The 26,214-nt window shown below is 39.1% G+C and overlaps 2 protein-coding genes across 4 annotated transcripts in view; one reads left to right on the forward strand and one right to left on the reverse strand.

Annotated features, from left to right (window-relative positions):
* Positions 1 to 13,505, forward strand: part of LOC149818790 (SNF2 domain-containing protein / helicase domain-containing protein / HNH endonuclease domain-containing protein) — a 132,852-nt gene extending 119,347 nt beyond the window's left edge. Inside the window, exons 24-26 of the mRNA XM_089985357.1 lie at positions 12,238 to 12,317; positions 12,393 to 12,544; positions 12,801 to 13,505. Coding sequence (XP_089841483.1) covers positions 12,238 to 12,317; positions 12,393 to 12,544; positions 12,801 to 12,938 — 370 coding nt within the window. The 3' untranslated portion in view covers positions 12,939 to 13,505. The remainder of the gene's footprint in view (positions 1 to 12,237; positions 12,318 to 12,392; positions 12,545 to 12,800) is intronic.
* The window catches only part of LOC149818789 (uncharacterized), a 183,594-nt gene that overhangs the window by 132,239 nt on the left and 25,141 nt on the right, over positions 1 to 26,214 (reverse strand). Inside the window, exon 5 of one of the 3 annotated variants that reach the window (XM_089985961.1) lies at positions 14,621 to 15,071. The exons of the other annotated variants lie outside the window; for them this stretch is intronic. Within the exon in view, the coding sequence (XP_089842087.1) occupies positions 15,001 to 15,071 (71 nt within the window). The 3' untranslated portion in view covers positions 14,621 to 15,000. Of the gene's footprint in view, positions 1 to 14,620; positions 15,072 to 26,214 lie in introns of those variants that run through there. 3 annotated transcript variants of the gene reach the window in all.

Raw genomic sequence — 26,214 nt, forward strand, 5'->3', positions numbered from 1 at the left:
CCCCACACATCAGAACATATTATCTCAAAAGGCATGGAGGCTCTTTTATTTATTTGATGAAAAGGAAGTACATGATTTTTGCAAACTTGACAACTGGAACACATTTTATTCTTCAACGAATGAGAAACAAACTCTTGAAGAAATCCATTGGGCACTAGTTTTTCAATAAAGACTTGACTACAATGACCAAGACGGGAATGCCAAAGTTCTGGCTTATTACATTTGGATATACTTAGAATACTTTTAGAAGTATGATCGAACTTGGGAGGCTTCAGAGCACTGGAGGCTGGATCTTCATTGAAGATATACATGTTTCCACGTCGCTCTCCTTTAGCGACCATCTTTTTCGTTTGAAGGTCCTTGACAAAGACAAAAGTAGGAGTGAATTCAACCGAAGAATTGGTAGAATCAACAAGCTTATAAACAGAGACAATATTTTTCTTTATATTTGGTGCATGGACAACATCAGATAAAGGAATGAATGAAGATTCAGACAAAGGGATGAGAACATTGCCTACGTTTGAAATAGGGTGGTGAATCCCATCTCCAGTTACAATATTAGATTTACCAAAATAGGGGATCAAAGTAGAGAACTTACCTGCATTGCCAGTGACATGAGCTGTTGCCCCAGATTACGTACCATATGCCATCATCATTCTGTTTCAGGTTCAAGTTAGCCATAGCAGACAAGAGAAGATCCTTATCGTCATCACTGACCCGAAAGGTACCCGCAGATCCTGATGTGGCAACGTTTCTATTGTTGTGTATTCTGTTGCGGTTTTGAGGATTGAACCAACAGTTGGCTTTGATATGGCCACGTTTGTTGCACTGGTAACATGTGGGAACATTCCTTGACAGGCTCGGTGTAGGCAGCAAACCACGTCCACCCTGGATTTGTGCTCCCCTGCCTCTACCACGCCCTCCTCGTGCACGATCAACAGTCATCCCTGTAGCAAGAACATCATGTATAGATGATTGCCCTGCTGGGGCATCAGAAAAGCTTTTCAAGGACATCTCGTACTGAAACAGTTTGGCACGTAAATCTTCAAAACTAGGTAACATCGGCAAACAGTGTTGTGAGAGGCGTACGCCTCAATACCTGAAGTGTACGCCTCAGAGGCGAAGCGCACGCTCAAGGTATTGAGGCGTTGCAGTGAAGCGTTTCAGGCTTGAAACGCACGCTTCACTCATGTGAAGCGCACGCCTCAGGTCGAAACGCGCTTCGCTTCTAAGGCGTGTGCATCATGTTGAATGTCGTCTCCGTCGGGTCTGAGTTTGGATTACCAGCCACCGGCGAAGAAGAGCGTCGAGCCCTTTAGAGACGGGTTCGTAGGGAGCAATGAAGGATTGGAGGAGCGACTGAGCTGCTTGGAGGAGGAGAGACGGAAGATCGATGCATTCAAACGGGAGTTTCTCTCGATTTCTTTCCCTTTTGGGGTTCTGAAAGAACCAAAAAATTTGCGTCTTTGTTGGTTTCAGAAATACAGATTGCACACCAGAAGGCTGAGCGTGGCCGCGCAGGCTCCATCAGGAAGCCAGCAATCGGCGCCAATGGTGCTGTTGGGCGGAATCTGGGTGCCCCGTGGCTACTCCTCCCTGGCCGGAAACCACAACCCTTCTCAATCTGGTTCCCCTCAAAGCCCGCTTCAGTTCCCCCAAGGGCTACCAACTACAGCCGAGATGAAGAGGAAGACGACGGCAGCGAGTCTGATATCAAATCCGAGAGCTACAGTTGGAAGGGACGCCTCCACGTTTCCAGATCGGAGGAAACCAAGTGATCGTGCTCTCCTCCACCTCCTTTCCCTCTGAGAAGTCTGACGGACAGAGTGTGAAGAGAGACGGAATAACATCAAAAATCGAACGGTCCCGATTCTCAAATAGATCTCCGATCTATCGGTTTTTACCGGATCGACGTTTCTTATTTTCCCTTTCTTATTTTATACTGTCATTTATTATTTATTATTAGTTTTTATTTAAAATTTTCATTATTTTATTAATATTATATATTTTATTATTTTAATCATGAAGCTTACGCTTCAACGCCCCGAGGCTTACGCCTCGCTTCGCCTCATCGCATTTAACAACTTTGTCGGCAAACACAATAAAGAGGTCACAAGAACATGATACTCTGATCCCAGGGCACTGAGTGTCTGCTCCACCTTTTTTTTATCTGATACTGGATATCCAACTATGGCTAATTGCTCTGTAATGCTTTTGACTTGATTTAAAAATTCAATGATGGTCATTGTTTCTTTTCTTAAGGACTGAAATTCACGCTTGAGAAACAACACTTCAATATCTGAGAGTAGGTCTGGGCTAGAGTCTCCCACAAGACTTTAGTTGTGCAATCATCAGGAATAGAGACTAATACTTCTTGTGATAATGTAGAGGTGATGTACGCAACCAGAGCCTGATCGTGCTTCATCCAAGTAACAAAAGTAGGGTTACGAATAATGTTTGGTCCATCTCCACCTTCTTTCGCTTCTTGTGTGATAAATTCTAGAGGCATTGGAATGGAGCCATCCAGGTGACCTGAAAGATCTTGACTTTGGATGAAGGGAATAATCTGCCGTTTCCAAGTCAAATAATTATTTGTACTCAGTTTTTCTGAAACTAGCTGCCTAAGGAAGTTGGAGGAAAGGCCCAAGTTGGCTGAATTATCCATTTGCAGATTTATGATAGAAAACAGCCTTACGATAGAAATTGAATTTATATCCTAAAACTGCAGTTGTATGATAGATTTTGGCAAGAAGAAGTACGTCACGACAGGGCTTTAAAACCGGTAGGAATCTGAACAAATGAATGGACAGACTGTAATAGGTCTGTTTGGGACTGAATAAGGATCACGTGACCAGGCATGATTTTGGTGTGGGCAGCCAAATGAACAGACTGAACAGATGATAGGGGGTTAGGTAAATGAGAAGAAAATAGAGACTTTTGTTTTGTTCGACAAGAAGAAATGAAAGAAACTCGGGGCTCGGGAGATGAGAAGAAATAAGTGCTTGGGTACAACTTCTGCACAAGGTGCAGCTTTTGATTGCAGGAAACTCAACCTGACAGGTGGAGGTTGGGGCAGCTTTTGCAACAGGAAAAAGGATCTGACAGGAGGAGGCTGGGGACAGCTTTTGCAGCAGGAATCTGTTCACCTTTTGCAGCAGGAAAAAGGATCTGACAGGAGGAGGCTGGGGATAACTTTTGCAGCAGGGAACTATTCACGAGACCTGCTTTTGCAGCAGGAAACTCGACCTGATAGGAGGAGGTTGGGCAGCTTTTGCAGTAGGATACTGTTCACGAGACCTGATGAAGAGCTTTCTTACTCCCAGATACGTCGTTGCTCTGGTACCATGAAAGAACTCCTAAAAGAATCAAGGAATCGGTGAGAGAGAGAAGGGAGAGAGAGAAAAGAGAGAACTCGATATTTGGGAATCAGCAACCACTCTAATGCATTGATCAGCTGCACTAATCCTTCATTAATAATAATAGGGTTACAAATAAAATACATGGACAAAACTGCCCTGTACAAGTATTACATATTATTACACATAGACATAAGAGGTATCGGATATGGATTCGACTGGATCCATATTCTAATAGTCACTGATGGCTGAGGTTGCCGAAAAGACTCAGAGGGTGCCTGACGGCGGCGATCGTCGGGAAACACAGCAGAGAGGGAGCAGCGACGATGCTGTCGCCGACAGGTGGCCGGAAGCGACAACAGCAGGTCGATGGCTAGAGGAAAACAAGAGCCAGATAGAGAAGAGGCGTCGGGGATAGGAGAGTTGTCGGCGCTCGGAAGTCGGCGATGCCATCGACGACGACGGTCGCCGATTGTCAAAGATGCAAGGTCGCCGAACTCGGAGGCTGCCGTCGGCTTCGATTGTCGGCGTCCTACGACACAGGGGACGGAGAGGGGGTTCTCGCGTCGTCGAGGGGGGGGGGGGGGGGGGTCTGCTGGACTCAGAGAGGAGGCGGCCGGACGGAGTTGGTCACCGGCATCTCCAATCGCCAGCGGCATCATGAGAGAGACGAAGCAGAGGAGAGAGAAGGGGTGAGGGTTTTTGCCCCTCGCCCGAGACGCCTGTGTCTTTTAAAAGACACAGACTTCTTGATCGTTCGAGAAGTTGGGTCCGGGCCCGACACGGTGAACCAAACCTCGATACGTGTCTGACACGTATCGAGCATGAGTTCGACACTTTTTTTTTTAAATGGGTTTTACACAAGAGATGTTTATTCACACCTTTGTGGGTTATTTTTAGCGAATTGATTGGCTTTGTACTCTTGCTCTAGTAGCTGATACACTTGTTTTAAGTGTTCTTATATGTAGATAAGAGATGTTGATTTAGACCTTCATGTGTGATTTTTAGCTCATTGTTGGCTTTATACTCTTGTTCTAGTTGCTGATACATTTGATTTTGATTGTCACTATATGTAGACTAGAGACATTTGTTCACACTTTCCTGTGTGATTTTTAGCTTATTGTTGACTTTGTGCTCTTGTTCTGGGCGCTGATACACTAGTTTCAAGTGTCATTATATGTAGACAAGATATGTTTTTGTACACCTTCGTGTGTGTCTTTGGCCCTTTAGTGGCATGTTGTTTATGCTCTTGGTCTAGTCGCTGATACACTTGATATTTGAGGTTTGGAGGACTAGGAGGTGATTGCTTGTGATGGTTAAACTGATGCTCTAGTTTACTCATTCAAATGTTTGAGAATTTTTAATCTATTCAAAATTGTCTAACTCATCTTCTTTTCTATGAGAAATGATTGATTGAAATAATTTCATGCATCTTGTATTGCATTATTAAAGTTTGCAAAATATCACTCCTTGATATTTGTGAGAATGTAATTTTTCACAAATTGGTGTTGATTTAGAAATTTCATTTTTTCTTCAATATTTGTCGATTAAATTCATGCATTTCATTGAAAACTTATATATATATATATGTATATTTGGTCCTCTATACTTAAAATCACTCTAGGATGGGTGAGTGAATTATGTTTTTAGTTGATTGTCGTGTCCAAATTGTGGTATGCATAAATTTAATTAACTCATCTTTTATTGATAAAAATTGTTATCTTTTCATTGTTGTTTCATGTGCATGGTTCACATAATTTCATGCATAAAGATTAATTAGCTCTTTATGCATAATTGTTTATCTCTTCTTAATGAATCATATGTCCTTTAAATAATCAAATTCTTATGATCAATGTTATGGTTTCTTGAAAAATAAGTTGATTATGATTTAATTTCATCTTTGAGGGATGCTCCTCTTGTCTTTTTTAATATTTAATGATTCAAAAAGTTATTACTGTTTTTTTTTAAACCATTTTATTCTTGCTTTATAATATATTATTGTTGAAATTTTTGCAACTCTTGGGATAGAATATTTTTCTTATATACTTGGAGTCTTCTTTTGGTTTGTTCTTTCTATGCAGGATCTTTAAGATATGGTACCTTTGATACATCATGGAGATAACCAATGAAGGTGCTTGGGGATGATCACCAATAAAGGCATTTTGAAGACTTATATTTGCAAGATTTTTCTGAGATGCCATAAAGATGAAGATTTCCCTTGAAGACTCTTGAAGACTTAGACTTCTTCCCAAGATTCTTTTTGTATTTCCAAACTTTTGAGATAACTTTTCCCGTCAAGTTTGAGGGGGAGTGTTAATATATATATATATATATATATATATATATATATATATATATATATATATATATATATATATATATATATATATATAATTCATTTGTAATACCTGATAGGAGTATTTTTGTCTTTTTACATAGTTGTTTATAGAAACAACTATTTATTAATTAGGTTATTTTATTCTTTTATTTTTTATAATTTTTCTTTTGTTAAATCCCCTTTTTGAACACACATTGGGGGTCCCACGTAAAGTCGTTGGGACCCCCAACGTCTCTATGGGGAGCCCCTAATGGCTCTCCCTTTTGCTCTATTTGTTGTATAAATAGGGGTCATTCCCCCTCGTATTTGTATGCCTTTCAAGGCCCATTTCAATAAATAGTCCATTATATTTTTCATGCTTGTGTAGCCTTTTTAGGCTTTAATATTGTCCCTTTGTGGACTTTTTGTTTGGTTGCCATAATGCTTGTCCATTATTGGACTTTGTGAATGCTTGAGCATTCTTGTGTTACACTTTCGCCTATTTCCTTACAAAACTCTCTCTAAGCGATTCCTTGTGCCTTCTTTGGATATGCTGATAATAAAAAAGGCTATAGGTGTTTTGATTTTCAAAATGGAAAATTATATGTATCAAGAAATGTATCTTTCTTAGGGAAAGAAAGTTTTTTTGAATTTGAAAATCCCAAGGAAGTCTTTGAATATTCCTTTTTAATAATCTGATTAACATGATATTGAATGTAATTTTGACAATGATCAAATTACTATTGATTTTGAACATAATGTTGATAATGAAGAGCAAACCCATAGAGACGTTAGTCTACAATATTCAAGACGTAGAGAGTCAAATCTTCCATATGCATTAGAAAGATATTCCGAAGTGCCAACCAAAAGGTCATCCAGAATTTCTAGACCTCTTGAAAAATTTGTGTCATATGAATTTTTTTCACCCATATATATGGCAGTTATTGCACTAATTCAATCATATGAAGAATCGTCTTCTTATTCTCAAGCCAAAAATCATATAGAATGGATAGAAGCCATGAAGGCAGAATTGGACGCATTAAAAAATGCTAACACTTGGACTATTCAAGATATTCCTCTAGGTAAGAAACCTATAGGTTGTCGATGAGTTTACAAGGTCAAAACCAAGAGTGATGAAACTCTTGCAAGGTATAAAGCCCGATTAGTGATCAAAAGATATGCCTAGGAGTATGGCATCAATTATGAATGAATTTTTGCCCCAGTTGCTCGTATGACCACTGTCGGAACATTAATGACATTGGCCTCTATTAGAAAATGGTTCATATTTTAGATGGATGTCAAAAATATTTTTCTTAATGAAGATCTAGTTGAAGAAGTATATATGAAAGCCTCACCTGGTATTAGTATCCCTAAGGGTAAAACTCTTCGTTTAGAAAAGCTCTTTATGGTCTTAAAAAGCACCAAATGTTTGTTATGACAGGTTTAGTTATGTTATGATTGATATCAGTGTTGTGAAAAGCGTTGAGGCGTAGCGAGGCGCTCAACCAAAAACCGAGGCGAGGCGTAAGCCTTGAGGCGTAAAGCGTAAGCCTCAAAATTTTTTTTTGAAAACTTTTAAAAAATTATAAAAAAATATCTAAAAATACAAATAAATAAAGAAATGCGTTATTGATGAAATTGACAACCAATAAGAAATAGAAAATGTCAAATAAGTACTAAAAAATATAAGATTAACATATAAAAGTAACTAAAACCTGATTACATAACTAAAAAATATATGAGATTAGCCTACAAAAGTTAAAATATATGGGATTAACCTATAAAAGTTAAAATATATGAGATTATTCTAAAAAATATGAGATTAACATATAAAAGTAACTAAAAAATTGATTACATAACTGGAAAATATATGAGATTAACTAAAAGAAATTAAAATATATGAGATTATTCTAAAAAATATGAGATTAACGTATAAAACCTAACATCAAACCATGACAGTATATCATACACCTAACATCAAACCATGGCAGTAGAAGTAAATTTAGCCACAAACAACTTAGTTATTGTATTGTGGAATAATTAAAGATTGATAAAATTGATTAAATACTTAGTATCAAGAGCATTTACATTATTATGCCATAAAATAAGTTTGTTTGCATGTGCACACAGTGTTCTGGCCAATGAATGGAAACTCTAAATAAAGTAAAGTAAAAGGGTAAAGAAGACATGAGAGGGATCCCCAACATGAAAAGAGATCTGATATTTTTTTATGACATAAGAAGCGAACCAATACAATTAGCCAGAATCCTATATATTCCCAAACCTATACCATGTGCTTGAAGTTAGACTATTGGATTTGATTCCTGAATTAGTTATACTTGTCAAATTATGTGTTGAAAACTACGTTTCTATAAGCTAAGTAACCAGTGAAACTATGGTTCTCTTTACTGATCCAACTGTGATTTGCATCTTTTTATGAGACAGCGTGCAAAATACAACACTCCCAGTGTGGATGCTATTGAGAAAGCAAGAACAGTTCAACTGTTACAGTTGTATAAACTGCAGTGAAACAACCGTGACACTTTCATTAACGTGACACCCTTTTCTAAGATCTAGTTATTTAACTAATCCTAGGGATGATGTTTCTATATATATACCTATATATCCATTATTTTTGTAGAATAAGATTTAAGTCTGAGCAGAAAATTGGCCTATTGTTGGCCCATCTTTAAATTCTTGTATAATAGTCTACTACACTTCTAATCTTACTAAAAGTGAATCTAACTTATTGCTTATGACTTGAATAGTAAATTCCAGGACAAACTAATTAAAGTTGAACGATTAAACCTATACAAAGATTCTCACAAAGCACATATGAACAGACACACCACAGGGAGCACTTTGGAGTGGAGATAATAATAGATCGATAAGAGAATCCTGGTATTAATTCTGTGTAAAAAGGTGAATGTGGATATGATGAACATATAAGTGATCACTTTATTGAAGGGGAAAAGTGGGCATGAAAATCAATTATATAATTTCCTTCTTGGATAGGCATGTATCTATGGATTATATATAGAGAGATTCAGATGGCATATGCTAGCTGTTGGAGAGTATAATTTGCTAATGACATAGGATAAAGTTAATTACCCACTTAGTTCTTAATTTCATAAGGGGGTTTACTGTTTTCATACAACTTGCAAAAGATTGGTGTTTGAGTTGGACTCCCACTGCATAAAAGTTAGAAAAAGTTGGAGAGAAAATTCAATAGGACAAAACCAGTGTTATTAAAAGCCTCACCTTGAGGCGTGTACGCCTCACCTTGAGGCGCGCCTCGCTCTGAGGCGTACGCCTCAAGGCGTATGAGGCGTGCGCCTCAGGGCTTTTGCGCCTTATGCCTGCGCCTCAAGGCACAAAGCCCCTCGCCTTGAGGCGAGGCGCGCTTTTTGCGCCTTGAGGCGCGTGTTTAATAACACTGATTGATATTGATTTTCAATCTTGTTTGACTGACACTGCTTTATTTATTAAGAATTCTGATACAGGGATTATTGTGCTTCCTTCTCTACGTGGATGACATGATCATTACCGGAGGTGACAAACAGGGAGTTGAAAACATCAAAAAACTTCTTAAAACTCATTTTGAATGATTGATTTAGGTTTTTTAAGATATTTCTTAGGAATTGAAGTTGTTTATTCTTCTACTGGGTATTTGATATCTCAATCTAGATTTGCCTTTGATATTGTTTTCAGGTCTGGAATTACAGATGATAAGAAAGTGAACAGTCCCGAAGTTGTCAACGTTAAAATGAGAATTGATGATGGAGAATTTCTTGATAATCCCACTCCTTACAAACAGCTTATCGAAGTACTTTCCTATCTTTTCATTACTAAGTCAGAAATAGCTCACGTTCACACAGCTAGCCAGTTTCAACATGCTCCCACCTCTGTTTACATGGGAACAGTTTTGCGTATTATTAGATACATAAAGTCTTCTTTTTCACAAGGCCTCTTCTTGTTTGCTTCATCATCATTATATTTAATTGCCTATACTGATGCTGACTGGAGAGGTGATCTCAATAATAGACATCTTTTGTATTTTCTTAGGCAAATCCTTAATTTCGTGGAGGTGCCAAAAGTAACAGAAGGTTTCTTTCTCCTCCACCGAAGCTGAATATAGAGCCATGACGACCACGACAATGGAAGTTGTTTGGCTTAGACGACTGCTAGCTGACATGGGAACTGAAGCAACACACGCTTCAAAAATGTGTTGTGACAAGAAGAGTGCGATCTATATTGCTAGCAATCAGACATTTCATGAACGCACCAAACATATTGAGATAGATTGTTATTACGTCAGGGAGGAATATCTACATGGAACCATTAATCTGCCATATGTTACATCTGAATATCAATTAACCAACTTCTTCACCAAACCTCTTGCTGCTCTCAGATTTCACTTTCTCTTAAACAAACTTTCGCTCACTTACTATAAGTTTGAGGGGGGGTGTTAAAATGTAAAATGTAACATATATAATATATATAATATTATATTATTATTATTATATATTTTTATTTTTTTTTTATTTTTCCTTTTTTGTATTTTTATTTGTATATAGTTCGTTTAGAACTAGATACCATATCCTAGTCAAGTCCCAACTAAGACTTGACTATGGATATAGTCGTTGGACCAAACGACTATATTTAGAGCCACAGCTATATTTAGAGCCATTTGGACTAGGTCCAACGACTCTTAAGGAGAGCTCTAAAAGTGCTCTCCATCACTCTCCCACTTGTATAAATAGAGGTGTTCCCCCTCCATTGTATTTATTGCTTTTTAAGCTCTTGTGAGAAATAAAGATTTATTATTTTTATTGTGTTCTTCCATTTATACCCTTTCATGGGGTTGTGTTTTAGGTGTCTCCAATAGACACTCTTTGAGATATTCCCGTGCTTTTGTGGAAGACCACCATTTCATTACATCATACACATACACATAGATATTGTGTGCAGTTTTGATCCTGTGTGCTACTTTTACAAACTCTTTTATCATACCAAATATATGTGTTGTGCCCCTCTTCTGCAACTATGTAACATAGGTATTGTTAGGTGAATCTTGCCCATGATTAGTGATATGCCATTCATGAATGGTTTCATAGCTTGGTATTTGCACATGCATGGTTGTCCTGATTTAAAACACAAATAGGGGATCACAGTCTAACAAGGGTCTAGACCATAACAAATTCCTCTGGGAAGTTTGAATTTCTTCTGATATATCAGCAAGAAATTCATTAAATATATTTCCTTGGGATTTTCCCAATAGTTTGTTTTTATCACAGTATTTGAAATTTCATGTAAATATCACACTATTTGCACTGTTTGTTCATGTGCGTCTCTCAAATACCCAACAAGCAAAACAGAGATATTATTATTTTTTTAATTTCCTCCAACTTCTTCCAAAAAGCAATTTATTAGTAGCTCCTGAAATTTGCTCTTGCTTGTAATCTGTTAATATAGTCTAGAATCTAGATCTGCCACGCTCTGTTTGGTCTAATGGACATCTTAAGCATCTAAAGCCTTTTGCATTAGAGTACGCTCTGTATTATTTGCTATTGTTAAATGGCATAGACTTGTTCCTGAAGTAAAAAATAGTTTTATTGGTAAGCAGCAGAATCTCTCCTGTCAAGGTAGTCGATGAGTACAAGATAACTTGACTTTATCAAATTTTCTGTTCAAAACTCATTGATGGTGAAATATTGCTTTCTGCCAAATATACCTAGCTCTATGAGCATAAGCTTTTGTGTCAGTTAGGTTGATCGTTCTGTGTTGTTTTCACCTGGGGAGCATTATAATTGATAATCCCTTCTTCTTAAGAGTGGTGATGGCTGTTTGCTAGAAATGGGATGCCTTCTTATTCTACTAGTATATGCATTTATGGGAAAGAGGAAGCACTCTGTACTGACCTGGAGTGGCTATAGCTGCTAGGTTATCTTCATCACCCAGAGGGAGGGGGCCTAGAGGCAAAGGAGCTGTCTTCCACGGTCAGATTCTCCATAACCTTAACTCTATGGTGATTGCAGAACCTAGGGACCTGTGGAGCATTTTCTTTGTACTTCTCAACTTATCGGGATGTCAAAGTATAGGTGTACCATGTTGGTGGTTCTCTGGATTATTTTACAAAGATGGAAGTTTTGTGGTCGTCATGCTGATCCTAATTTTATTTGTGCAATTCTCGTGGATGGGAACCCTCATAATATAGTTAAATGGTTGGGGAATTATAATAGTGGGACTACCTATAAGATTTTGAAAATTTGATCGAGCATTTTCTTTGTAGTTTGCAACTTATTGTGATGTTAAATGCTGTCCATTGTCCTCATACATTCCGGGTCTCATTTTTTCCTCTTTTGTTGAATGCGATAAGGTGTCATTTCATCTTCTTTCTTTTGCTCGCTTCTTTTATTTTATTTTATTTTATTTTATTGTTATTTCCAGCTTTTTGGCTTTTGGTTTTCCTTTGAACTAGTAAAGCAATGTCACCTTTCAGAACGAAAAAGAAAAGGTAAATTTGAGAATAAGTTTCACCTTATATTGCTGTGTTTTTTCCAGGGCTAACAAGCTCGTATTTGAACCAATTGAGGGAAATGCATGGCATGCTGACCATATTGTACCAGTCTACAAGGGCGGAGGTGACTGCAATGTCATGTATTTTTCATTTTCCCTTTCTTTGTGATGCTAAATTGCACTGTTCTAATATTTTGCAGGAGAATGTAGATTAGAGAATATGAGGACATTATGTGTTGCCTGCCATTCTGAAGTTACTGCAGCTCAACAGGCTGAACGACGCCTAGCAAGATCTAAAGCAAAGGAACAACTGAAGATTATTATGAAAGAGCTTAAAGATGCGGAAGATGAGGTTTGTGGAAGTCTGAAACTCTCTCTTTCTCTCTCTCTCTCTCTCTCTCTCTCTCTCTCTCTCTCTCTCTCTCTCTCTCTCTCTAACCATAGTTGTTGTAGTGATGCTGTCTTGGAATTTCTTTTGTGGATGAGTTTCTTCTACATACTAGCTTCATCTTTATCTTTTTGAAACCCTTGCTCTTCCCATCGCTAGAGCTTGTTATAATGAATGCACCTAGATGATACTGATTCGTCTTATTGTTCTCTGGAAACAGTTTTCGGATGCTGACAAGGATACAGAAGATGACGAGTTGCTAATCAAGGTCCCAGGAAGTGCGTATTCTGTTGAAACTACTGCAACTAAAGATGGTGAAGCTCAAAAAGATCTTCAACCTGGGAACCAAGAAAGTTAAATTAGCAGGAATAATTGAATCCATAAAGTTTGCTAGCCAGGATCACTGACATAACTCTGATACATTGAGGGAGTCTATCATTTATTGAAATTAGAGTTCTACACAAGATTTTTCCAGGCCTATATATTTTTCTTGCCCTCTACATGATGAGGATCATGGGGCATATTCCGTGTGGAATTTTTGCAAAGCAAGCATCAATAGATGTTTCCCCTTGTGATATATTTGACTGGTTTGTTATCGATGAGAAAGGAGATTCTCGTAGGTGCAGAAGACATCATAGTTCCAGGTGATGGCAGCGCAGCCAAGGATATCTGTCTGGCATTAATGAATTATGCATGTAAAAAGTATACGGGGAGTGAAATTTTGATCTTTAACATGGTAGTATTATGTTGTTTCAATCCATGGCCTGCCTTCTCCCTTGACCTTGAGGGAGGCGAAATGAGTAGGAATAGGAATGTTGTACCAAAATTGTGGATGCCCTCTGGCAGTGTTTTGGCTGAATTATTGATTGTGAAGATTCTCAATGAGTGCATAATAATGATTAAAGCATAATTTTGCCTTTTTCATGGAAAACGATAATGTATTCTATGAAAACAGTTTCTCCTTAGCAATGAAAAATATGCTTTTTTGTTAAATTATTGCCTGGCTATTTGAGTCATGAAATACATTGCCATCTGCAAAATTGGTAATAGTCTTGCCTGCAGCGAGGGATGAACACTGAACTGAGCTGGCTCGGTTAAAGCTTGGTTCGGGCTTGCCTGCTTTGTAAATGATCCGAGCTTGATAAGCTCGGTTCTTTGCGAACCCTATATATATATATGTTTGCAAATAAAACCAAATGGTTATTGTTACTCTAATGGGCAGGGGGACTTTCTAGAGAATTTTTAGTATATATGTTTTTTTCAATCTCAATAATCAAAAAATGGGTTCAATCCCACCTCTGCAAAAATCTTTTTACAAGATTCTTTATGGAATACCATTGAAGCTCGGCTCAGCTCGAGCTTGGAACCAAGCCGAGTCTGAACGATGCCCTGCAAGCTTGGCTCTGTGCTCGTGCCAAGCCTGGACAAAGACATTTTGAACCAAGCCGAGTTCGAACCCAGGCTCGACACCAACTCAAGTTGTGTGCACCTCTAGTGCAGCAATCTTCTCTTAATTCTCATTTGTGCTTGTACCTACGTTGCAGCAGTACAGTGGCCTGTCTTGAGTTATGCAATGTCTACCGTCAAGCGTACCATTCTCATATAGCTTATAACTAGGGCTGGTAGAGTAGCCAATCCAGCGGAGCTTCAAGTATTTCAAGCTTAGCTCATTCTTGTGATGGGCCAGGCATGGTTTGAGGTCATAATGTACCAACGCGTAAGGTAAAAGAAAATCAAGGTTTGGTCTGAGGGAAAGACCTATGAACCTAAACTCGGAATAATGTCTGCACAAAAATATAACCTTCAACCATCGACTGCAACCAAAACAAAGACTCGGTGAAAAGGCTTAGCTTAGGTGATAAGTTTCTTCAATCACCGGATGCATCCTTGGAACCTCCTCCAATTGGTCAAACTTAGTGAAGAAAATGCCATCGTGCATCTTAGCGTTGCTCTTTTTGGTGCCCAAACTTTGCTGTCAGTGCCATAGGCCATTGATAACGACAGTAAAGTGTAAACCATAAATGTATTGGCGGGGAACTGGAAATAGACCATCTTTTCAAACCATTCTGTTTATCAAGGATGATAGAAGCCCAATTCATAAGGCACGAAGAAATTAAAGTTTGCTTTGGAAGGTGATAAATCACAAACAGCAAAAACACACAAATTTGCAGTATTATCAACAAAGTTGCATTCTGCTTTTGTAAGCTCACTGAGTTATGTGTTGCCACTTTTGCCATGGAACTGTCCACGTGTGGAAACATCAGCATGGATCTGCAACTGTCATCGCAGGAGAATTAAAATACCTCAGTTTCAAACTTCTCAAACAACCTCTTGTAACTGCTGCTTGAATTAATCAGGTGTGTTAAACACTTTTATCAAATGATTTTCTTGCTCTTTACACCACCAGAGTTCTAAAAACATCAATCCCGTAAATTGTCATCATTCTCCAAATCAAAATCCAGCCCTTTGATGCTCATCCTGCCAACATTCACTGCAATTCTGATCCATCAGAAACCAAAACCGTCACACACACACACACACACACACACACACACACACATGGCATGCCTAACATTCTAGATGGCTTAAGAGGATCCTAAGAGATGGCAAAACTTTTTCCCAGAGGTTCATCATTATGCAAACTGGATATTTAGTGTTTAATGAGTTTAGAATGATATACCATCCTCTTCATTTGTTATGTTTTATGTGAAACAAAAAAGAAAAAACGGAGACCCAAGGGGTTTGGCATAGTGAGATGGGGCCTGGGCCGTTTGACGGGCAGTTTAGGTTCAAATCCCATGGGCGTCACCCCCTGAGTAAGCTGAAGCTTGGTGACTCCCTGGGGTTGAGGGGTAAGCCCTCGGAGTTTTAGGCTGACAGGACAGTGACCGTAAGTCCGGCAGGCTGAGCCAGAGCGGCTAGGTCTCTGCACCTGGGGCAGTTCCTCCGAGTAAAAAAAAATCGGAGACCTATAAGTTTAATAATTTATACTTATAAAACAACAAACACGTAAAGAGTTTACAGATATTATAAAATGTCACTTTGCTCCTAATAAACGTGAATAAATTAGTTTTCGAGAAAGTTGAGAAGATCTTTAGCTCTTGCCCAGAATTACAGAATTTGAAACATTGATTCATGTATATTAATAGATTTTGGTTTCTTGATATTGTTTCAGAGATGCTGCAGAAAAGAGGAAGAGAATAGAGGCTGGACAATTTCCTTAATACACATTTCCCAATGTGGGAGTGTGGGGGTCTTCCTCCTATTTCATATAACCTTCCTTTTAGTGATGTTACAACATTACCCCATGAATACAAAAGAGAAAACACAACTAATAGGGGTAATAAAGAAAACATAAAAGAATAACTAAAAACACGTGGAATACAGATCAACTCAGGCTGAATATATTGGATCTGGATATGGATCCAATCCAAATCCATACTCAATAACATCACAATAACCTCATTCAAGTTGTACATGGTCTGCACCATGGATAACTTGTTCTTAAGATACCAGAATTTGTGTTACAAGGCCTTTCGTGAACAAATCAGCTATTTGATTCTCCATTCCTACAAATTTTGATTCTAATTCTCCATCTTCAACTTTTTGCCTAATGAAGTGTTGATCAATCTCAATGTGCTTGGCTTTACCAAGCTGAACTGGATTTAATGATATTCGAATAAAATTTTGATTGTCACAAAATAGTATTGATCTTGGTATTTTCTCTACCAGTTCACTCAAAAGATATCTTATCTAACTCAATTATGATGTAGTTGTTGTCAATAACCATATCTTTTGCTTCAGCAATTGACCTAGCAACATCTCGTTTTCGACTACTCCAAGATACCAAATTTTCACTAAGGTAAATACAATACCCGGAAGTAGATCTCCTTTCATCTGGATCTTCTGTCCAATCAGCATCAGACCTCTCCTTGTGATCTCCTATACACCAACCTATTTCTTATTGTGCCCTTCAAGTAGCTTAATATCCTTTTTGTTGCCTCTATATGACTGACCTTTGGTTGATGAATGAATTGAGATACTTGGTTTACAACATATACTATATCTAGCGTAGTAAAAGTGAGGTATTGAATAATACCTACTATGTCACATGGGTGCGGGGTACGGGTGCGGCGCAATTTCAAAAATTTTGGACACAGGGACTCGGCTATATATATATAGAATCTTTTTAAAATATATATATAATTATATATATATAACAATAAATTAATAATAAGAATGTAAATTTTAAAGCAAAAATAAAAAAATAATTCTTAACAACACAAACTTACCGAAATATAACACATAAAGAAGCTTGTGAGTGTGATAAACAAAAAAACTTATCATAAATTTGCCTCATCGTCTAAATTAGAGGGAAGAACACGATCGAGGTAGTCCATGTTGAGAGTATGCAAATCATGTTCTCCCTCCAAGTCAAAATCTTATGAATTTACATCTCAATACTTGGATGGTCCACAACTGCATCAAAAAATGACTTAGTATCTAACTTCAAACTTTGAATACAAAAAAAAAGTACTTATAATCATCTTTGGTGCGGCGAGAAATTAATTATAGATTAGAGTGAACATAAACCAAATCCTCTGCTCTTTTACTAGTGAGTTTGTTTCTTTTAATGTTGTGAATTTGAGCATATGTACTCTGATTTCCTTCACAACACGATGATGTAGCAGGTTGGGATAACAACTTCATTGCAAGACGTTGCAGATTTCGTGTCTCTGATCCATGTGTTGCCCACCAATTAAGGGGATCTTCCTCGTCCCTTGCCACGAGTGCTGCTAAAGAATCAAATCTCCCAGTAGAAAACTTGCCAAACTCACTATTTACAACCTTAAACATGTGAGGATCATTAAAAAGTCTTCCCAAACATATCACTATATTCCTTGATATCTCAGGATCTTCATTTGGAGAAACACGACCAACAACTGTTGTCAACCATTTTTTTGCATAATATTTTGGATTGAGAGAGTGTGTTATGCAATGCAAAAGTGTATTGCTTTTATCCCATCTTCTCACTAAAACTGAATGTACATGATTGTAAAATTCAGAATCATCAAGTGCAACATCTTTCTTCTCATGCTTAAAAATGATACTTTGAACTTTTTCAATCATATTGTCTCACATTTCATAAATTCTATGAAACATGGGTACATCTCTGTCAACTTCTCGCAACATTTCCTAAATAGGCTATGTAAATTCAACAAAATATGTAATTTTATCCCACCAAAAATCATCACAGATGCATTTTTTGATAGCTTGAGCCTTAATATCATCTTCAGTACGATAAAAATCTCAATCTTTATCAGCCACCATCATCATCAATGCATTCTTGAGTTGCTTAATTCTTTTTATCCTAACAATGAGAGAAGCAAAACGAGTTTCAACAACTTTCAGTAACTTGAGATAAGAATGCCTATTAAATATAGAAAGGGCATGATGATGGTTTATAACAAAATTTCTAACATTTTGAACATCATACTCTATTTCCTCAATTCCTAAACACATTTCACGTGCATCATCTTTTGATGGATTGCATATACTCTTAAGTGCCAAATTTAAATTGTATGATGCACAATGAGTCCAAAAAATATATGAAAAAATATGTGAAAAAAATATTTTCACTTGCCAAATTCATTCTTGCACGACTGCAAACTAGAGCATTGTCAGTAATGATTTGCACTATACTTTCTTCACCCACTTCCTTTATCACTTCGACAAATAATCTCTTTAAATATTCAGCATCTTTATACTCCTCAGATGCGTCAACAGTCTTCAAAAAGATTGACCCATTAAGTGAGCAAGCAATGAAGTTTATCAGTGGTCGCCTTTGTATATCAGTCCACCCATCAGAAACAATAGACACTCCATGTTGTTTCCATGCAAATTTTTGGGTCTCTAACAAGTCTTCAATTCTATTTTTTTCCTCTGCAAAAATGACTGTTCTTAGTTTTTCTGAACTAGGAGGCACATAACCACTCAAATTACAATTAGTCAAAGATGTAATCATATCTTTCCAGTATGGACTTCTAGCTACATTAAAAGGAATTGAGCTTGAGTAAAAGAATCGACCAATCTTTTTATCAATTTATGCTCTTGCCATGTTTTTGAATGACGCTTGTATTGTTTTATTGTTTTCCATCTTTCTTTTCTTTAAAAGCTCTTGTATATCACTAGCAGTAGGAAAAGACAAATTAATCGAATCGCTTCTCATCTATGCAATTTTCTTCTTTTCAGCTTCCTCTTGTTCTTTCTTTAATTGCTTTAACAAGTCTTTGTCAACCCTAGAACAGACCCTAATTCCTTGACCACGAATATGCAAAAGATGTGCTTTCACACGCGTATAAGAACCTGTGAAAACAGTCTTACATAGATTACAATGAAACTGCACATTCCCACCACCACCACTACTAGCTTTTACCTCTTTTGTCACAAGCCTCCAAAGTGGTTGAGAAATTTCTAATTCAGGGTTAGAAATTGAACCAACTGTATTGACACTGCCACTATAACTCACCATTGTATCTAAAAAGTGAAAACTGAAAAGAAAAATGAAACTGAAAACTGAACACAAAATCGAAAAAGTAGAAACGAGCAAGGGTACTTTGTGCCTCCCTACGTTGCAGGAGAGAGAGCGACTAGCAAGGGTGTCAGTCCAGCCAATGCTGAAAAAACTGAGCGGTAGGGGTGAAGCCCCTACCGGATGAGATGCAGGGAGGCAGGGCCTTGCCTTGCCTGTCTGTGACAGGGAGAAGAGGCAGGGGTGAGGCCCCTGCCTACCTAAGGGTGCTCAGGGGCAAGGGCATCGCCCCTGCTGAAAAACCCCAATCGACAGAGGGCATCGCCCATGCCAAAGACCCATGTGTGGCAGAGGCAATGCCCCTGCCATGCTGGGCAAACAAGGGGCAAGGGGAGACGAAGCCCCTTGCCGAACAGGAGGAGGGGTCGAGCCCCTCCTCTACGGAATAAGAGGCGCAGGTAGGGGCCGAGCCCCTCCTCTGCGAGCAAAGGGTGCAGGAAAGGGGGGGGGGGTGGTCAAGCCCCTGCCTATCCTGCAATAAAGAGGGGCTCAATGATGAGCCCCTGCGTACAGAAGGAACGGGGAGGCAGGGAGGGGCCCGGCCCCTCCCCTATAGAAACAGGGCAGTAGGGAGGGGCTCGACCCCTCCCCTATGGAAACAGGGCAGTAGGGGAGGCGAAGCCTCTTGCCGAACACGAGGAGGGGTCGAGCCCCTCCTCTGCGAGCAAAGGGTGCAGGAAAGGGGGGGTCGAGCCCCTGCCTATCCTGCAATAAGGAGGGGCTCAACATCGAGCCCCTGCGTACGAAAGAAACGGGGAGGCAGGGATGGGCTCGGCCCCTCCCCTATGGAAACACGGCAGCAAGGAGGGGCTCAACCCCTCCCCTGCAAAAATGGGGCACTGGGGAGGGGCTCGACCCCTCCCCTGCGAAAACGGGATGGCAGGGAGGGGCTCGGCCCCTCCCCTGCGCAAACAGGGAGAAGAAGAAGACAACGAGAGGGAGAGAGAGAGATATTACTGTCATAAGCCTACAAATGGATTCTTCAGGCAATTCTAGTCTTTCCTCCAACTTCCTGGGGCAGCTGGTTTCGGAAAAACTGAATACAAATAACTATTTGACTTGGAAAAGGCAGATTACCCCTTTTATTCGCAGTCAAGATCTTTCAGGTCACTTGGATGGCTCCACTCAAATACCTCCGGAATTTGTCACCACCGAAGAAAAAGGGGATGGAGCAATGTCAAGCACCATTCGCAATCCTGTATTTACTGCTTGGATGAAACGTGATCAGGCTCTCGTGGCATATATCACTTCCACACTGTCGCAAGAAGTTTTGGTTGCTATCCCTGATGATTGCACATCTAAAGTATTGTGGGAAACTTTAGCTCAAACCTACTCTCATATATCAGAGGCTAAGGTGTTGTTTCTCAAGCGTGAATTTCAGCTTTTAAAGAAGGGAGCAATGACCATTATTGAATTTTTAAATCAAGTCAAAAGCATCACAGATCAATTAGCCCTTGTTGGATATCCAGTGTCCGACAAATAAAAGGTGCAACAAACACTGAATGCCCTGGGATCAGAGTATCATGTACTTGTCACTTCTTTATTATGCTTGCCTTCGTTGCCCAGTTTTGAGGAATTACGTGCTAAACTCTTTCAATACGAGATGTCTTTGAAAAGCATATCTGATGCTTCAGCAGGGCAATCATCTACGCATGAGATTCCTGTCACAGGGACGTGTGCTGATCTTACACGGGGAGGGCGTGGCAGAGGCAAGGGAAATTCAATCCAGGGTGGACGTGGGATACTACCTACACCAAATTCTAATGCCAATTTTTCAAAGAATGTTCCCACATGCTATCAGTGCAACAAGCAAAGTCATATCAAGGCCAACTGCTGGTTCAACCCACAAAATCGAAATAGAATGCAAAGCACCAGAAATGTTGGTACATCAGGAACTGCAGGTACGTTCCGAGTCAGTGAAGATGCTAAGGATCTCCTTCTATCTGCTATGGCCAACTTGAATCTGAAGCAAAATGATGATGGAATATGGTATGTTGACTCTGGGGCAGCAACCCATGTCACTGGTAATGCAGGTAAGTTCTCTACTCTGACTCCCTATTTTGGAAAATCTAATATTGTAACCGGAGATGGGACTCACCACCCTATTTCGAACATAGGCAATGTCGTCATTCCTATGTCTAAGTCATCTATTCCTTTATCTGATGTTGTTCATGCACCAAATATAAAGAAAAATATTGTATCTGTTTCCAAGCTTGTTGATTCTACCAATTCTTCTGTGAAATTTACTCCTACTTCTGTCTTTGTCAAGGATCTTCAAACGAAGGAGATGTTCGCTAAAGGAGAGCGACGTGGAGACATGTATGTCTTTAATGAAGATCCAGCCTCCAGTGTCCTGAAGCCCCAGTCTGATCTCGTCTCCAAAAGTGTCCTAAGTACATCCAAATGTAATAAGTCAGATCTCTGGCATTCTCGTCTTGGTCATTGTAGTCAAGTCTTTATTGAAAAGTTAGTGTCCAATGGTCTTCTTTCAGAGTCTGCTTCACCTTTATTGAGGAATAAAATATGTCCCAGTTGTCAGGTCTGCAAAAGTCATGTACTTTCATTTCATCAAATAAATAAAAGAGCTTCTATACCTTTTGAGATAATATGTTCAGATGTTTGGGGCCCAGCTTCCAATCCTTCCTCTTCTGGAAGTAAATATTATGTATCCTTTATTGACAGTTTCTCTCGTTTTACCTGGATATTCTTTATGAAACACAAATCAGAGGTCTTTTCCATTTTCCGTCACTTTCATGCCTATGTTAAAAATCAATTCTCTCAAAATATCCAAATTCTCCAATGTGATGGAGGTGGTGAGTATTCCTCTAAAGAATTTTTAGATTTTCTCCAAGATAATGGGATGCATCGTAGAGTTTCTTGCCCGTACACTCCACAACAAAATGGAATTGTTGAACGTAAACACACATATTGTGGAAAGTGCAATGAGTATGATGCATGGGAGTAACTTACCCATTAGTCTTTGGTCTGAAGCCTTTCACACTGCCACCCATGTGATAAACCGCCTTCCTATGCCTATTCTTGAAAATCAATCTCCCTATTATGTTCTCTTTGGTGCACATGTTATGTTCATATTGGCAAATCCATGAGGACTAAATTTCAAGACAAAGCCTCTATATGCCAATTTGTAGGTTATGCAGATGAACACAAGGGTTACAGATGCTATGATCCTACCAATAAGAAGATTAGAATTTCCAGAAATGTTGTTTTTGATGAAAATAATTTTCTGGGAAAAGAAACAGATGCCAATCGTGAACCTACTGGTTCAGTTGCTAATTGGTATGATCCATGGCTTAGTGCTGAACTTATTTCACATGTTGCCGAGCATACTATTCTGTCTCCTGAAAGCATACATGGTGAGACAGTTTCAGATGATACATCATAAGCAGAGTGTCTAAGATACAAAGAAAATGTGTATACCAAGAGATCTAGAGAGCAAACGAATGTACCTACTGAAGAACACATTGCATTGTCTAATGACAGAGAAGCCCCAAGAAGATCAGGCAGGATAAGGCATCCTATTGAAAAGTGGGTTAGTTATGACAACTTTTCTATGGACTTTCAGATCTTTCTATCCCAGATTGAAAAACACGATGAACCACTTGGTTTTCATCAAGCTATCCAATCCAACAAATGGATTGAGGCGATGAATGAGGAGATCGAGGCACTTCATGAATGTCGAACATGGGAGATAGTTGGCCGTCCTCCAGACAAAAATGTTGTTGGTTCCAAATGGGTTTATAAAATTAAATATAAACCGGATGGTAGCATTGAACGGTACAAGGCGCGTCTTGTGGCTAAGGGTTTCACTCAAGAATATGGTCAGGATTATGATGAGACATTCAGCCCAGTGGTGAGAATGGGAACTATTCGCATTATACTTGGTCTGGCAATTGAACATGGGTGGATCCTCAGTCAGCTTGATGTTAAGAATGCATTCCTTCATGGGGACTTAAAGGAAGAGGTCTATATGGAGCAGCCTCAAGGTTATACAGAGGGAAGCCCGAAAGAATATGTACGCAAGTTAACCAGAGCTTTGTATGGATTGAAGCAAGCTTCTAGGTCATGGTTTGAAAGCTTTTCCTTAGAAATCCATAAACATGGTTTCTTTCGTTCCCAACTTGACCATTCTTTGTTCATATATAGGAACGGTACCACTGTGGTTTTCTTACTCATATATGTTGATGATATTGTTATCACCGGTAATGCTTCAGACCACATTCAGCGAATTAAAGTTCTATTGAGTATGCGATTCAAAATGAAAGACCTTGGGGAGCTGAGATATTTTCTTGGAATAGAGGTAGATAGACAAGGTGATAAAATGTCATTAACTCAACATAAATACACTCTTGATCTTCTAGCTAAAGCAGGAATGACAGATTGTAAACCTCTACCCACACCCAGTGTTGTTAATCAAAGGCTCAGTATTTGTGATGGTGAGTTATATCCTGATGCTGTCAAGTATCGGAGTTTAGTAGGTATGTTACAATACCTTACCTTCACTAGACCAGACATTGTGTATTCTGTCAATCAAGTATCTCAATTCATGCATGAACCAAAGACTGGTCACATGGATGCTGTCAAACGCATCCATCGCTATCTAAAAGGAACGGTGGGTGATGGACTCGCATATACTCAATCTTTATGGAAATCACCAAAACATGACATACTTGCCTATACAGATGCAGACTGGGCAGGGGATCCAGATGAGAGAAGGTCTGTTTCAGGATACTGTGTTTTCATTGGGAGAAATCTTGTCTCATGGAGTAGCAGAAAACAGAAGGCTGTGGCAAGATCTAGCACAGAGGCAGAGTATAGATCTATGGCAGCTACCACAGCAGAAGTGACCTGGATTAGGCATCTTCTTACAGAGATGGGAGAGGATATCTCAAATTCGACACTTATGTGTGATAATAGAAGTGCTATACAAATTGCATTCAATGCTGTCCATCACAGTCGGACTAAACATATTGAAATTGATCAACATTTCATCAGACAAAAGATAGCCGACAAAGAGATTGAACCAGTTTATGTGCCTTCAGAAGACCAAGTTGTCGATATGTTTACAAAAGGTCTTACAAGTCATCGTTTCTGGTATCTGAAGAACAAGTTGCACATGGTTCAACCCCATGCACAACTTGAGGGAGGGTATTAGAATGTGGAATATGGATTGGATATGGATCCGATATCGGATCCATATCCATCCACGTGTTTTGCTTTAAGTTGTATTATAATGTAACATGTGTTACTTATAAGGGGCAATGTTGTCCCTGTAAAAGATAATTGTAACCCTATACTAATGAAGCACTAGCACAGCAACCGTGACATTTTTGGGCTGCCGATTTCTCAAGAAAGGTTCTCTCTCTCTCTTTCTCTCTTTCTCTCTCTCTCTCATGTGTTTTTACACTTGAGAGGTGGCCAAAAAAAGGGGAGTCGTCGGCGTTGGGAGATGGCACACAGGGGTTGTTGGCGTCGACTGCCGAAATACGACAAGCGGGAGGGAGAGTCGAGTGTCAGGGGCTGCCGACGCCGGGTGGCCGGGAAACGGGAGAGAAAAGGGAGGATCGAGGGGCGGTGACAGAGGGTCGTCGACGATGGCGGTCGCCGGAGCTCGAATGAGAGAGGACCTAACCCTAGAAAGGGTAAAAAGAATTCAAAGAAAAACCATGATCAAGAGGAGATCGTTAAAAACCATGATTCTGGAATTTCAAAGAAAAACTCTCGAACCAAGATCTGGAGGCTTGCTTCACACCATATATTGGCCTATTCAATTTGTAATCATGTTACCTCGGGTCTTTAATATGGTACCTTGCAAGTTGTTCTATATACACTTCTTTCATAAACACATTTTTAACATCCAAATGATTTAAAGGCCAAATATAGTCATCAACAAGGGATAAAATTAATCTTATGGTGCACATTTTGGCAATAAGGTTGAACGTCTAATCATAATCTAGGCCATACTCCTGGGTGTAACCTTTTGCCACCAAACCTGGTCGTGTATCTCTCTATTGAGCCATTGGGTTTATACTTTATCTTATTAACTCACTTCGAACCAACTACATTTTGCTCATTAGGCCTTGATACAACTTCTCATGTTTGACACTCATGAAAGGTGTTCATTTCTTCATTCATAGGCTCCACTCATCTCCGATTTTTGGCAGCTTGATTATACGACCTGGGCTCATCATGTTTAGTTATCTCATTTAAGACCAATTGATGATCTATAGAGAAGCTGTCATAACTTACCCATCTCTTTATTGGGTGTCGGATCCTTGTTGACCTCCTTGGCTCAATAATGTTTTCTTCTACATGCTTGAATCTCTTGGTTTGTTGGTCATGTTTTTGTAGTCTTCAATCCTCTATTGTACAGTGCACCTTTGTACCTGTGAGATTCAAGTAAAGGTTGATCAGCAGCTTCTTGTTGTACATTGCCTTGTTCAACATTCTCTATAATGGCTGCATCTGTTCTGTAAGGTGGCTTATTGTTACCCTTTTGTGAGAGCTCTCCAAATCAGGGTACAAAAAATAATTCTACATTAAGCCATGGCAGATATGATTCTATTTGGACAGCTTCTTTATCCGTAGATAGTTGATTCTTATCATTGGTTACATTTTTAAAGATTAGCTCATCAAACACATCCTGAGATATTCGAATACACTTTCCCGAAGGATTGTAGTAGTGATAGCCTTTATAATCATCCGCATATCCAACGAATCTATATACACAAGCTCTTTGGTCAAATTTGGTTCTCAACGATTTATCTACATGAACATAACATGTGCAGCCCTATATGCCTTCAACTTCTTAATTTGGATGTTACCCATACAATATAAAAATAGTGACCTATTTTGCAGACTTTTCACGTTTATTACAAACATTGCAGAATGAAAATCTTCTGTTCACAAAAATAAAGGCATGGCACTCGCATGAATCATAGCCAGGGTTACCGGAAGCGCCTAGCTAAAAGGGGAAGCGCGCTTCCCCGAAGCGCGCTTCGGAAGCGCGAAACGTCGCGCTTCC

Source organism: Nuphar pumila, chromosome 13 (assembly GCF_984573655.1).
Source record: "Nuphar pumila chromosome 13, dmNupPumi1.hap1.1, whole genome shotgun sequence".
Classification (NCBI taxonomy): domain Eukaryota; kingdom Viridiplantae; phylum Streptophyta; class Magnoliopsida; order Nymphaeales; family Nymphaeaceae; genus Nuphar; species Nuphar pumila.